At 34.9% G+C, this 15,162-nt stretch overlaps 1 protein-coding gene across 1 annotated transcript in view; it reads right to left on the bottom strand.

Annotated features, from left to right (window-relative positions):
- Positions 1–15,162, bottom strand: part of LOC122895475 (phospholipid-transporting ATPase ABCA3-like) — a 169,910-nt gene that overhangs the window by 29,741 nt on the left and 125,007 nt on the right. The window contains exon 23 of the mRNA XM_044232902.1: positions 2,423–2,610. Coding sequence (XP_044088837.1) covers positions 2,423–2,610 — 188 coding nt within the window. The remainder of the gene's footprint in view (positions 1–2,422; positions 2,611–15,162) is intronic.

The raw sequence follows: 15,162 nt of genomic DNA, 5'->3' as shown, positions 1-15,162 counted from the left end.
TACTTTCTTAGAACTCTCTTGCAACTAACTTGCAGGTAGAGTTCCCTTGGGACCAAAACCTGTGTGAAGGAGAGGAAGGAATCGGGAGTAGGCAGAGGGAGAAGTTAAGCTGTGATGCAGGCCAAATGATATTCTCAGTTGACCCCATGGAAAGCCTTGAAGTTCTTTGAGAGGCATTGAGAACACAAAGCATTTTGCTCTTGTATCTGCAAGTGATTGGATGCTGGCCATCTGGGAAGAAGTGTCACCTAGAGAGATAAGAATTTTTATAGATGAAGCAATCCATAAAGATAATGACAAGTGAAGGTTGTCTGAAGATAGTACTCCCAAAAGCTAAAGGGAACAACTTCTTCATTGCAGGGGCATCTAGGCTAAGAACCATATGATCATTTCACAAGATGCAGAAAAAAGCACTTGACAAAGAACAACATTCATTCATGATAAAAAAAAAAATCTCAACAAAGTCAGGTTATAGGGAACATACCTCAACACAATAAAGGCCATCTATGAAAAACCCACAGCTGATATCATCCTCTATGGTCAGGAGCAAGACAGATGTTCACTCTCATCACTGTTATTTAACGTAGTACTGAGTCCTAGCCATGGAATTCAGACAACAGCAACAACAACAAGAACAAAATAAAAGGCATCCAAATCAGCAAGGAAGAAGTCAAACTTTCTCTATTTTCAGACAACATGATCCTCAATGTAGAAAACAACGTAGAAAGACTCCACCAAAAAGATTTATTGGAACTGATACATGAATTCAGTAGTTTCAGTATACAAAATCGACATCCAGGAATCTGTTGTATTTCTATACACTAATAATGAAGCAGTAGAAAGAGAAATTAAGGAATCAATCTCATTTACAATTTTACAAAAAACCAAGATACTTAGGAATAAATCTAACTAAAGATCTGTACTCTGAAAACTATAAAACATTGATGAAAGAAATTGAAAATTATATAAAGAATTGGAAAGACATTCCATACTCATGGATTAAAAGAAAAAATATTGTTAAAATGTTCATGTTACACAAAGCAATCTACATATTCAATGTAATACCTACCTAAATACTAACAATTTTTTTTGCAGAGCTAAAATTTGTTTAGAACCACAAAAGACCCTGAATAGCCAAAGCAGCCTTGAAACAGTGAAGCAAAGCTGGAGGCATCATAATTCCAGACTTCAAGTTATATTACAAAGCTGTAGAGATCCAAAGAGTATTGTACTAGCATGAAAATAGATACAAGGGTCAATGGAACAGAATAGAAAACCTAGAAATGATCCCACAACTATATGGTCAGTTAATTCTCTGACAAAGCAGGAAAGACTACCCACAGGGAAAAAGTCTCTTCAGCAAATGGTGTTGAGACAACTGGACAGCAACATGCAAAAGAATGAAACTGGACCACTTTCTTATACCACACACAAAAATGGATTTTAGACCTAAATTTGAGACAGGATAAAAATCCTAGGGGAGAATACAGGCAGTAACCTCTTTGACATTGGCTGTAGTAACTTCCTTCTAGATATGTTTCCTGAGGCAAGGGAAACAAATGCAAAGATAAACTATTAGAACCTCATGAACCATGAGAGACTATGGACTCTGAAAAACAATCTGAGGGTTTTGAAGGGGCGGGGGGTGGGAGGTCGGGGTACCAGGTGGTGGGTATTATAGAGGGCACGGATTGCATGGAGCACTGGGTGTGGTGAAAAAATAATGAATACTGTTATGCTGAAAATAAATTAAAAAATAAATTAAAATAAAAAACTTCTGCACAGTGAAGGAGACAATCAACAAAACTAAAAGGCAGATTATGGAGTGGGAGAAGAGATGAAGTGAAATGAAAATGATGTATTTTTTTCCGAGTGTGTGTTTGTGCAAAGAGGGGAGGGGCAGAGAGAGAATCTTAAAATTTTATTTACTTATTTTAGAGAGAGAACATATATATATGTTTCAGTTAGCCATTATATCATACATCAAAAGTTATATGATGGTAAGTGATATATATATCATATGTCATGTATATATTTCAGTTAGCCATCACATCATACATCATAAGTTTTTGTTGTAGTGTTCAACAATTCTTTAGCTGCCTATAACACCCACTGCTCATCCCAAAACATGCTATTCTTAATACCCACCACTACATAGCTTTTAAGAAATCAATTCCATAATTATAATATAATTATAACCAAATACATCTCAAAGACAGTAAGTGCACAAGACAGTGCTTTCTATCATAGTCAACCCAACTAAAATGAGGTATATGATTCAAATTAGTTCCAGTTAGACTTGACATAACTGTGTGATATTTTCATTATCAAGGAATAGAGGTAAGAATATGTAGATTCATACATTTTGGCCTAATAATGAGCTTTCTTTGAATTGTATCTAAAGTCTACCTTAGTTACTCACCTTCATGCCTTTTGTAAATAGGTTGTGGACATTAGATAAAATTTTATGAGAGATAAAGTTTTGCAGGCTCCAGGATGTAGTCTCCACACACAAAAGCAAAAGGAGATAAAATAAGCCCAAGACAGCCAATGCAGTCAAATACTTTGCAATCCCATGTGTTCCAAAATTATAGACACTCTTCTCAGTAGCTGAGGATGATAAAAGACAAATAGCCTTACTTTAAAAACTGATACAAAGTCTAAGGTGACACCAAAGTTAAGAAATATAGGGTCAAATGAATTTTAAATTATATTTAAGGAAGTATAGAATATGGGAAATAATTATCTTAATATTTTATTAATTTATCTTTCTGGATTTTTATGGTTTTTATAAAAGTTCTTCTGCCAGTGATTTTTTTTTCTTCTAGTTTTTACCAGGACAACATAACCACATACTCAATGAATTGTAAAGGCTGAGCCTCCATGAACACAATGCTTAGTAATTAAAGAAAGCAAACAAAATAAAGGTATTTGTGGCATACCTAGGTCATGCCAAACAATTAAAGTCCTTTAACGTAAGAAAAACCTTTATTCTATAAATAGGTAAAAATTTTAAGTAAAAAAAGAATATGATGGCAATAATCATAAGGAAGAAAACAACAAATAGTTGAAACGTAAATGGACATTTGAATGTCCATTTGAATGAATACATTGAATGAAATGTAAATAGCTTATAGTTTTTGGCCTACTACAGAGAAAATTAGCTAATACAAACAACTAAATTCTACATGTTCAAATAGCAGACATCTCTGAAATGTAAGATAAATTACTCTTTTTATCAGAATTGTGTTTTCTGATTTGTGCTAATATGAAGAAATGCAATTTGTTTTACTGTAACAAAATACACATAAAACTTACCTTTTTAAAGTGTATAATTCAGTGGCACTTAATATATTCACAATGTTGTGTAGCAATTACCACTACCTAGATCCATAACAATTTCATTACCCCAAAAGAAAATCCACTATCTATGAAACAGTCATTATTAACCTCCTCCACCTAACCACCGGTAACCACTAATCTGTCTCTATGGATTTGCCTATTTTGAACATTAAATATAAATGGAATCATAGAGTAAGTGGCCTTTTGTATCTGGCTCTTTTCATTTAGCATAATGTTTTGAAGGCTCACCCATGTTGTAACACCTGCCTGTAATTCATTTCTCTTTATTGTTGAGTATTACTCCATTGTATGGATAAACCACATTTTGTTATCCACTTATCAGAGCATGAACATCTGGATTGCTTCCAATTTTTCTGGGAAAAAACCATTACGAATAATTTGCTCTGAGTATTTGTGTACAAGTTCTTGTTTAAATACTTCTTTTCAGTTCTTTTGGATATATATTCAGGGGTGGAATTGTTGGGTCATATGGTAATTCTATGTTTAACTTTCTGAGGGACCACCAAACTGTTTTCCACAGCAGCTGCAACATTTTACATTCATACCAGCAATATATGAGAGTAAGAATTGCTCCACATTCTCACCAAACCTTTGATATTTTTCATTTTTTTATTATGGCCATCCACATGGGTAAGAAGTGATGTCCTACTATGCATTTCTTATTGAATATATTTGACATTTAACATTGTGTAAGTTTAAGGTGTTATAGCATGCTACTTCAAAAAATTTATGTATTGGAATGTGATTGCCAATGTAGTAATATTGATTACATTACATAATTATAGTACAATATTATTATCTATATTTATTATATTGTGCATTAGGGCTCTATGGCTTATTTAGTACTCATTATAAATTTGTAATTTTAAACACCATCACTCTTAACAACTGTCCTCCACTCCCAGTTAACCAAAATTTTACCCTGTTTTTACAGGTTTAAGTTTCTTAGACTCTAGATATAAGTGATACCATACAGTACTTGTTTCAGTCTGACTAATCTTGTTTAGCATAATTTGCTTGTTTCGCCCATGTTGTCTCAAATGGAAGAGCATCTTCTGTTTCCATGGCTGAATAACATTCCATTGTGTTTATGTACCATATTGTTTTTCTACCCATTCATCCACTGGTGGGCATTTGGTTGTTTCCATATCTTGGCTGTTGTGAATAATGCTGTGATATATGCATGGGAGTGGATATATCTTGTCAAAAGCCTGTTTTCATTTCCTTTGTGCATCTACTTAGAATAGAATTGCTGGATCATGTGGTAGATCTATTTTTTAGCTTTTTGAGGAAACCCCATATTGTTTTCCATAGTGGTTGGAGTAATTTAAATTTCCACCAACAATGTATAAAAGTTCCCTTTTCACCACATCCTTGTCAGCACCTATCATCTACTGTCTTCTTGATATCAGCCATTCTAATAGGTATTAGATATCTAGATAGGTATTCTAATAGGTATAGATATCTAATCATATACTAGTACATCATTAGTTTTCGATGTAGTGTTCAAAGATTCATTAGTTGTGCATAACACCCAGTGCTCATCACAATATATTCCCTCCTTAATACCCAATACCCAGTCACCCCATCCCTCACCCCCTCCCTTCTGCAGCCCTCAGTTTGTTTCCCAGAGTCCAGAGTCTTTCATGGTTTGTTTCCCTCTCTGATTTTTTCCCATTCAGTTTTCCTTCCCTTCCCTTATGGTTCTCTGCCCATTTTTAAACTGGATCATTTTTGTTATTAAGTTGACCGCATTCCTTATCTATATTGAATATTAACCTGTTACGTGATATGTGGTTTGCAAATATTCTCTCCCATTTTCTGGGTTGTTTTTTCATTTCGTGATATAGTTTTATAGTATAATTGCCAAATACTGTGACCATATGCAGTAACACTAAGTAAAGCAAAGGCAGAAGCAAATTATACAAAGAATATCTGAAATGAACAAAATAGATATTTTTCAAACTTAAACTATAATATTAAATTACATATAAAGAACCTAATTAGATATATACCTTTATTAAGACTTTATTCCAAAAAGAAGGAGAGGTAAATATTCACTTAGAAATTTGAAACAGGACAAGAAAATTTAAAATGTTGCAATTAACAAAATAGAAAATTTTTAATTTTTAGAGTTTTTTAATTCTTTTTAGAGTTAAAAAGGGAGAATAAAAATAAAGACTGATTCCTGAAAATGATGTATATTTATATAAGCCTTTGGTGATCAAGTGTAATAAAATATATGGGAACCCCTCCCCCCAAGTATACTATATTAGGAAGGGGAAAGTAGATAGGACTTACAGAAGAGAATAAAATAACTATATTTAATTTTATGTCAGTGACTGGAAATCAGAATTTTTTTCAAAACTCATATTTTATAGCAACTTTTTAAAAAGAAAAGAGAGATTTTTAAAAATTCCAGTTAGTTATCATACAGTATAATATTAGTTTCAGGTCTACAATATAGTGATTCAACACTTCCATACATCATCTGGTGCTTATCACAACTGCACTCCTTAATCTCCCTCACCTACATTACCCATTCCTCCATCACCTTCCCTCTGGTAACCAACACTTTGTTCTTTATAGTTAATACTCTGCTTCTTGATTTGTCTCTGCCTCTCTTCCCCCTGCCCCCCCATGCTCTTTTGTTTTGTTTCTTAAATTCCACATATGTATGAAATCATGTGGCATTTGCCTTTCTCTGGCTGACTTATTTTGCTTAGCATACTACTCTTTAGCTCCATCCATGTCACTGCAAATGGCAAGGTTTCATATATATATATATATATATCAGCCATATATATATATATCTCATATCTTCTTTATCCATTCATCAGTCAATGGACATTTGGACACTTTACATAGTTTGACTATTGTAGATAATGCTGCTATAAATATTGGGGTGCATGTATCCCATCAAATCAATATTTTTTGTATTCTTTGGGTAAATAACTAGTAATGCCATTGCTGGATCATAGGGTAGGTCTATTTAATTTTTTGAGGAACCTCTATACTGTTCTTCAGAGTGGCTTCAGCAGTTTGGATTCCCACCAACAGTGTAAGAGGGTTCCCCTATCTCCACATCCTCACCAACTCTTGTTGATTCTTGTGTGGCTGATTTTAGCCATTCTGACAGGTGTGAAGTGATAGCTCACTGTGGTTTTGATTTGCATTTCCCTGATAATTAGTGTGATATTGAGTATCTTTTCATATCTGTTGGCCCTCTGGATGTCCTCTTTGGAAAAATGTCTATTTATATTTTCTGTGCATTTTTAATTGGATCATTCTTTTTTCAGGTGTTGAGTTTTATAATTCTTTGTATATTTAAAATACTAACCCTTTATCTGGTTTGTCATTTTCAATTATCTTCTCCCACTCTGTAGTTTGCTTTTTAGTTTTATTGATTGTTTCCTTCACTGTGCAGAAGTTTTCTTTTTCTTTTTTTTTTTTTAAGTAGACTTAAATCAAGTGCTTGAACTTATGACCCTGAGATCAGGATCTGAGATGAGATCAAAAGTTGGATGCTTAACTGATGTAGCTACCCAAGCACCCCTGTGCAGAAGCTTTTTACTTTAATGAAGTCCTAATAGTTTATTTTTGCTTTTGTTTCCCTCGCCTTAGGAGACATATCTAGAAGGAGGCTGCTATGGCTGGTGTCAAAGAGATTACTGCCTGTATTCTCTCATCAGATTTTTATGATTTCAAGTCTCACATTTTGGTCTTTAATCCATTTTGAGTTTATCTTTGTATCTGATGTAAGAAAGTGGCCAGGTTTCATTCTTTTGCATGTTGCTGTCCAGTTTTCCCAACACCATTTGTTGAAAAGTCTTTGTCCCATTGGATATTCTTTCCTGCTTTGTCAGAGATTAATTGGCCATTAGTCATGAGTTCAGAATAAATAATTTTTAAAAGAAAAATATAAATTGCCATACTCATGTGAATTGAACAATAGAAAGAATAGACCAATAACTGAAGAAGTTGGTAAAACTCTCCCAGGAAAAATACGATAAATTTAGACAGCTTCATAAGCTTAGCTATATCGAAAGTCAAATAATTACTATGTTACCTGAAAAACTTAAGATTTCCCACATTCAAATGGTCAGTTGAGAACACACATTTGCTTCTTTCCTTCCCTAAAATCTTTCAAATATCATTAAAGATATACAAAAATGTATAAATCTATAAAAACATGGAGAACAGAAGTGGGGGAGATAATGGGAAACAGATAACTTGAAATTTTGTTGACTTTTTGTAAGAGGGAAAGATGTCTCAGTAGGTAGTCATGCATAAACCACAGAAGAAAAAAAAATTGGGCTCTAAGAGACATAATCCCAGAGAAGCTCTAAATGAAACATTTTTGTTGTGGTCTTGTGAAACAGTATTTAGGGTATTTAATAAAGGTGTTGTACAGCTTTATTTCTTCCTTGTACCAGCCATACAAGCCTCCATTCTGTTCTTTAAACACATATAGTCCTTCCCTAATTTGAAGCATTTGTTCTTGCTCTTCCATCAGTCTGGAATGTCATTCTTCCAGCTCTTCTCTAGCTAGTTCAATCTCATTCTTTTAGTCATCAGATCCAATACCACTCTGCAGAGATGTCCTCTATAAATGTTCTGTCTGGAGTAGCCTAAATTACTTTTTAAGAAAGATTTTATATTTTTGGGAGAGAAAGTGAGCATGAGAAAGGGGGAAAGCAGGGGGAAGGGAAGAGGTAGAGGGAGAGGCAGGCTCCCCACTGAGCAGGGAGTTTGACAAAGGGCTCAATCCCAGGACCCTGGGGATTAGGACCTAAACTGAAGGCAGACACTTAACTGACTGTGCCACCCAGGTGCCCGTGTTACTCTATCCAATTACCTCATTTATCCCTCTTGTTGTTTTATTTCTACATGCAACCACTGTTTTTATTACTAACCTTTTAATTTTTTCCCACCTGTCCCAACCCTTACAATAAAAGCCGTGTGAAACCAGAGACCTGTCTCTGTATTAGAATACAAGGTACAGCAAATAGTAAGAATTCAAGAAAGAGAAAAGAGAAGGGATGGAGGAAAAGTGATAAATGAAATTATAGATTGTCTCCTAGCACTTAATGAGGACTAGAACTTTTGGGTTGAAATTGCCATCAAATGCTAAACAAAATTAAGGGGGAAAATCGATGGATAGTTCATGATACAATTTCACAACATTAAAGATAATGATTTTCTGAAGATAGAAGTTTTCAGAGGCTATCGGCAAAAGGAAATAAAATTAACATCAGAGTCCTCTTAAACAATATGGTTTAACATCAGAAAAAATCAATTAAATTAAGACATTATATTAACATTTTAATATGTCTCAAAGACACAGAAAAAGCACTTAATCTCACTCAAGGCAAAAACTATTAATAAACTAGGAATAGAATAGATCTTCTCAAACTTATAAAGAGAATCTATGAAAAACCTACAGATAAAAATCATACTTAATGATGAATGACTGGATTGCTTTCCTCTTAAGACTGGGAACAAGGCAAGGATGTTTATTTCCATCACCTCTATTCAACACTGTACTGGAAGTTCTAGTCAGTAAAATAAAATATAGAAAAGACTCTGAATGTCCAAGGAAATGTTGAAAAAGAGAAACAAACCTGGGGACATCACGTTGCCTAATTTCATGCTATATAACAAAGCTGTGATCACCAAGACAGCATGGTATTAGCACAAAAACAGACACATAGTTCAATGGAACAGAATAGAGTCTCCAGAAATGGGCCCTCAACTCTATGGTCAACTAATTTTCAACAAATCAGGAAAAAATATCCAATGGAGAAAGTCTCTTCAGTAAATGGTGCTGGGAAAATTAGACAGTTATATACAGAAGAATGAAGTTGGACCATTCTCTTACACCATACACGAAGATAAACTCAAACTGGGTAAAAGACCTCAGGAATCTAACAAAATCCTAGAGGAGAACATGTCTTCAACATCAGGCAAACAACTTCTCTCAAGACCTGTCTCCAAAGGCAAAGAAAACAAAAGCAAAAATGATCTTTTGGGACCTCATCAAGATAAAAAGCTTCTGCACATCAAAGGAAACAGTCAACAAAATTAAGAGGCAATCCACAGAATGGGAGAAGATATTTGCAAATGGGCTAGTATCCAATATCTATGAAGAACTTCTCAAACTCAACACCTGAAAACCAAATAATCCAGCCAAAAAATGGGCAGACAACATGAAGAGACACTTCTCCAAAGAAAACATACAAATGACTAACAGATGCATGAAAAAGTGTTCACCATCATTAGCCATTAGGGAAATTCAAATCAAAACCACAATAAGATACCACTTTGCACCAGTTAGAATGGCAAAAATTAACAAAACAGGAAACAGCAAATGTTGGAGAGGATGTGGAGAAAGGGGAACCCCCTTACACTGTTGATGGGAGTGCATGTTGGTACAGCCACTTTGGAAAACAATACGGAGGTTTCTCAGAAATTTAAAAATAGAGCTATCCTGTGACCCAGCAATTGCACTACTGGGTATTTACCCCATAGATACAGATGTAGTGAAAAGAAGGGGCACATGCATCCCAATGTTCATAGCAGTAATGTCCATAATAGCCAAACTGTGGAAGGAGTCAAGATGCCTTTAAGCAGATGAATGGAGAAAGAAGACAGGTACATATATACAATGGAATACTGCTCAGCCATCAGAAAGGATGAATTCCCATTTACATAGATATGGGTAGAACTGGAGGGGATTAAGGTAAGTGAAATAAGTCAAGCAGAGAGAGACAATTATATGGTTTCACTCATATGCAGAACATGAGGAATAGCACAGAGGACATTAGGGGAAGGACAAGAAAACTGAAGGGGTGGAAATCAGAGGGGGAAATGAACCTTGAGAGGCTATGGACTTCGGGAAAGAATCTGAGGGTTTCAGAGCAGAGGGGGATAGGGTAGAATGCTGATGGGTATTAAGGAGGACACAGGTTATAATGAGCACTATATGCAAATAATGAATCATGGAACACTACATCAAAAACTAAAGATGTACTGTATGCCAACTAAAATAAATAATAAAAAAAGAAAGAAAAAATAAAACCTTAATTTTGGAAGGAAGAAGTAAGGGTATTCACAAAAAACATAACCCTCCATATGGGAAAAATCTTAAGGAATCAACAAGAAACTATTAAAACTAATAAACGAGTCAATTCGTTGCACGGGATATAAGACCAAAAAGTCATAGTATTTTAAGTACATACAAAAAAATCATTTGGATTTCCATATACAAGCAGTGAGTAGCAGAAAATAAAATTAAGAAAACAATGTCAAGGATGTTTTGGCTATTTGGGAACTTTTGTGGCTCCATACAAATTTTAGGATTATTTGTTCTAGTTTTGTGAAAAGTGCTGGCGGTATTTTGATAAGGGCTGTGTTAAATGTGGAGATTGCTTTGGGTAGTATGGACATTTAAACAGTATTTGTTCTTCTAGTCCTTGAGTATGGAATGTCTTTCCATTTCTTTCTGTCATATTCAATTTCTTTCATCAGTGTTTTATAGATTTCAGAGTACAAGCCTTTCACCTCTTTGATTAGGTTTATTCCTAGGCATCTTATTGTTTCTTGTGCAATTATAAATGGAATTGATTCCTTAATTTCTCTTTCTGTTGCTTCGTTATTGTTCTATATATGCAAAAGATTTCTGTACAATGATTTTGTATCCCACAACTTTTCTGAATTCATGTAGTTTTTCAGTGGTCTTTTAGAGTTTCTATGTACAATATCATGTCATCTGCACACAGTGAAAACTTTACTTCTTCCTTGCCAATTTGGATGCCTTTTATTTCTATTTGTTGTCTGATTTGTGTGGCTAGGACTTCCAGTACTATGTTGACTAAGAGTGGACATCCTTTAAAAAAACGGATGCAAAGGGGCACAGTAGTCTTTTGGAGTTTCTATATACAATATCATGTCATCTTCAAATAGTGAAGGTTTTACTCCTTTCTTGCCAGTGTGGATGCCTTTTATTTCTATTTGTTGTCTGATTGCTGTGGCTGGGACTTCCACTACTATGTTGACTAAGAGTGGACATCCTTTACAAAAAATGGATGAAAAGGGGCACATGCAATCAAATGTTTATAGCAGCACTATCAACAATAGTCAAACTATGGAAAGAGCTTAAATATCCAACTGATGAATGGATACAGAAGATGTGGCATATCTCAGTCCCATTTATCATGTATTGCAGGGAGCACTGGGTGTTAATGAATCTTGGAACACTACATCAAAAATTAATGATGTATTGTATGGTGACTAACATAACACAATAAATAAATCTAGATTTCTAGTAAGTCTCTTAAACACACACACACACACACACACGAGGATGGGGTCTATAGAATGGAATATTACTCAGCTATCATAAAGAATGAAAGCTTGTCATTTTCAATAACATGCATGGAACTAGAGTGTATTAGGCTAAATGAAATAAGCCAGTCAGACAAATACAAACACCACATGGTTTCACTCATGTGTGGAATGTAAGAAACAAAACATGAACATAAGGAAAGGGAAAGAAAAATAAAGTAAGAAAAACAGAGAGGAAGGCAAACAGTAAGAGACTTAATTAGAAAATAAACAGAGTTGCTGGAGGAAAGGTGGGTGGAAGCATGAACTAAATGATGGTCATTAAGGAAGGCATGTGTTGTGATGAGCGCTGGGTGTTATATGTAAGTGATGAATCACTAAATTCTACTCCTGAAACCAACACTATATATGTTAAGTAATTTGAAGTAAAATCTTGGAAGAAAAAAAAAAGTGGAATCCTTGTCTTCTTCCTGACAATAGAGGAAAAGTTCTCAGTTTTTCCCTATTGAGGATGATATTAGGTGTGGGTTTTCCATATATGGCCTTTATTATGTTGAGCTATGTTCCTGCTAATACTACCTTGTTAAGGGTTTCTATGAAGAATTGATGTTGTAATTTGAATCTCCCTGAGGGCTAGTGATGATGAACTTTTTTTCATGTGTCTGATAGCCATTTGTATGTCTTCATTGGAGAAGTGTCTGTTCATATCTTCTGCCCATTTTTTTATATGATCGCCTGTTTTGTGTGTGTTGAGTTTGAGGAGTTCATTATAGATCCTGGATATCAACCTTTTGTCTGTACTGTCATTTGCAAATATCTTCTCTCATTCTGGGGGTTGCCTCTTTGTTTTGTTGACTGTTTCCTTTGCTGTGCAGAAGCTTTTGATTTTTATGAAGTCCCAAAAGTTTTTTTTCGCTTTTGTTTCCTTTGCCTTTGGAGACATATCTTGAAAGAAGTTGGTGTGGCTAATATCGAAGGGATTACTGTCTATGTTCTCCTCTAGGATTCTGATGGATTCCTGTCTCATGTTGAGGTCTTTTATCCATTTTGAGTTTATCTTTGTGTATGGTGTAAGAGAATGGTTGAGTTTCATTCTTCTACATATAGCTGTCCAGTTTTCCCAGCACCATTTATTGGTCACTGTCTTTTTTCCACTGTATATTTTTTCCTGTTTTGTTGAAGATTAATTGACCATAGAATTGAAGGTCCATATCTGGGCTCTTTACTCTGTTCCACTGGTCTATGTGTCTATTTTTATGCCAGTACCATGCTGTCTTGAGATATCACACAGCAGTTAGAATGGCCAAAATTAACAAGACAAGAAACAACATGTGTTGGAGGGGATGTGGAGAAAGGGGAACCCTCTTACACTGTTGGTGGGAATGCAAGTTGGTGCAGCCTCTTTGGAGAACGGTGTGGAGATTCCTCAAGAAATTAAAAATAGAACTTCCCTATGACCCTGCAATTGCACTACTGGGTATTTACCCCAAAGATGCAGATGGAGTGAAAAGAAGGGCCATCTGTACCCCAATGTTTATAGCAGCAATGGCCATGGTCGCCAAACTGTGGAAAGAACCAAGATGCCCTTCAACGGACGAATGGATGAGGAAGATGTGGTCCATAACCACTATGGAGTATTATGCCTCCATCAGAAGGGATGAATACCCAACTTTTGTAGCAACATGGATGGGACTGGAAGAGATTATACTGAGTGAAATAAGTCAAGCAGAGAGAATCAATTATCATATGGTTTCACTTATTTGTGGAGCATAACAAATAGCATGGAGGACAAGGGGCGTTAGAGAGGAGAAGGGAATTTGGGTAAATTGGAAGGGGAGGTGAATCATGAGAAACTATGGACTCTGAAAAACAATCTGAGGGGTTTGAAGTGGCGGGGGTGGTGGGAGGTTGGGGGTACCAGGTGGTGGGTATTATAGAGGGCACGGCTTGCATGGAGCACTGGGTGTGGTGAAAAAAAATAATGAATACTGTTTTTTCTGAAAATAAATCAATTAATTTAAGAAAAAGAAAGAATTGATGTTGTATTTTGTCAGATGCTTTTTCTGCATCTAGGGAAAGGATCATAACATTCTTATCCTTTCTTTTATTAACATGCTGTATCATGTTGATGGATTTATAAATATTGAACCACCCTTGCAAATCAGGAATAAATACCATTTGATTGTGGTGAATGATTTTTCCTCCCAAGTTTTTCTTTAAATTTAAATTTAGTTTACATAAAATGCAATTGCACTACTAGGTATTTAACCAAGGATACAAAAATACTGATTCAAAGGGATATATGCACTTGTACTTATACATGCAACTGAATATATTTATATGAAATATCCAGAAATATTAAACCTATAGAGGCAGAGGATGTCTGGACTGTATGTGGTAATGAAAATTAACTGTAAACAGGCCTGAGGGATTTTTTTCAGATATGGAAATATTCTAACATTGGTTTGTGGTAATGTTTGTACAGCTTTATAAGATTCTTAAAAATAATAAGTAAAATAAATTAATTAAAACTGGTGACTGTGGTATATAAATAGTAACTGAACAGAGTCATCCTTAAAAATCAGAGAGAGGAATTTATGGTCAAAATATGATATAAACTAAAATGTGATATAGTTTTTCTTATTCAGAGATTGTAAGAAAATATAATCCATTTGGGTATTTTTTTAAGATTTTATTTTTTATTTGAGAGAGAGATAGAAAAAGAGCATGACCAGGGGGAAGAGGGAGAAGCAGACTCCTCGCTGAGCAGGGAGCCCAATGTGGGGCTCAATTCTAGGACCTGGGATCATGACCTGAGCCGAAAGCAGATGCTAAGCTGACTGAGCCACCCAGGTACCCCGGAAATATAATCCATTTGGTATTTCTTATTTAGGTAAATATGATTACATTTTTCTTTCTGTGGCAACATATAAATTATTTTGTTTCAGAATGAATCACACACACACACACACACACACACACACAACACATACACGCACATTCAGAGTAAATATGCTATTTCTCAATTTTAAAAATCAATTTAAAATATGAAATTAGATAATTCAGTAGAATTTATTATTTCCTGATTTTGATAGGGCTGTGAATTTACCTTCCTTTACCTGTGTGACACAGGTAAATTGCCCAGAGAACTCATTTAATGTTCAGTTTAGTAACAAGTTCAGTTTCCTCATTTATAAAACTGAGATAATAATGGCTAACTTGTAGGGTGTTCTGAGAGCTTAAAATAATGTATGTAAGACTATTTTCACATAGTATGTGAGTTACTAGGAGTAACTCATTCTAAATCTGGTGGTGACTTCATGAAATTTATCTTAGATTTTATTTTGAGACTTTCTCTTTATCCCCACAGTCTATGAAAATAATTTTGGTACAGAAAAACTTTGGTACAGAAAAGCATTCAAAACAGCAATCCTGACTATCTCCATTGGAGGA

The sequence above is a fragment of the Neovison vison genome, chromosome 14 (assembly GCF_020171115.1).
Source record: "Neovison vison isolate M4711 chromosome 14, ASM_NN_V1, whole genome shotgun sequence".
Classification (NCBI taxonomy): domain Eukaryota; kingdom Metazoa; phylum Chordata; class Mammalia; order Carnivora; family Mustelidae; genus Neogale; species Neogale vison.
This window is presented reverse-complemented; position numbering and strand designations above follow the sequence as displayed.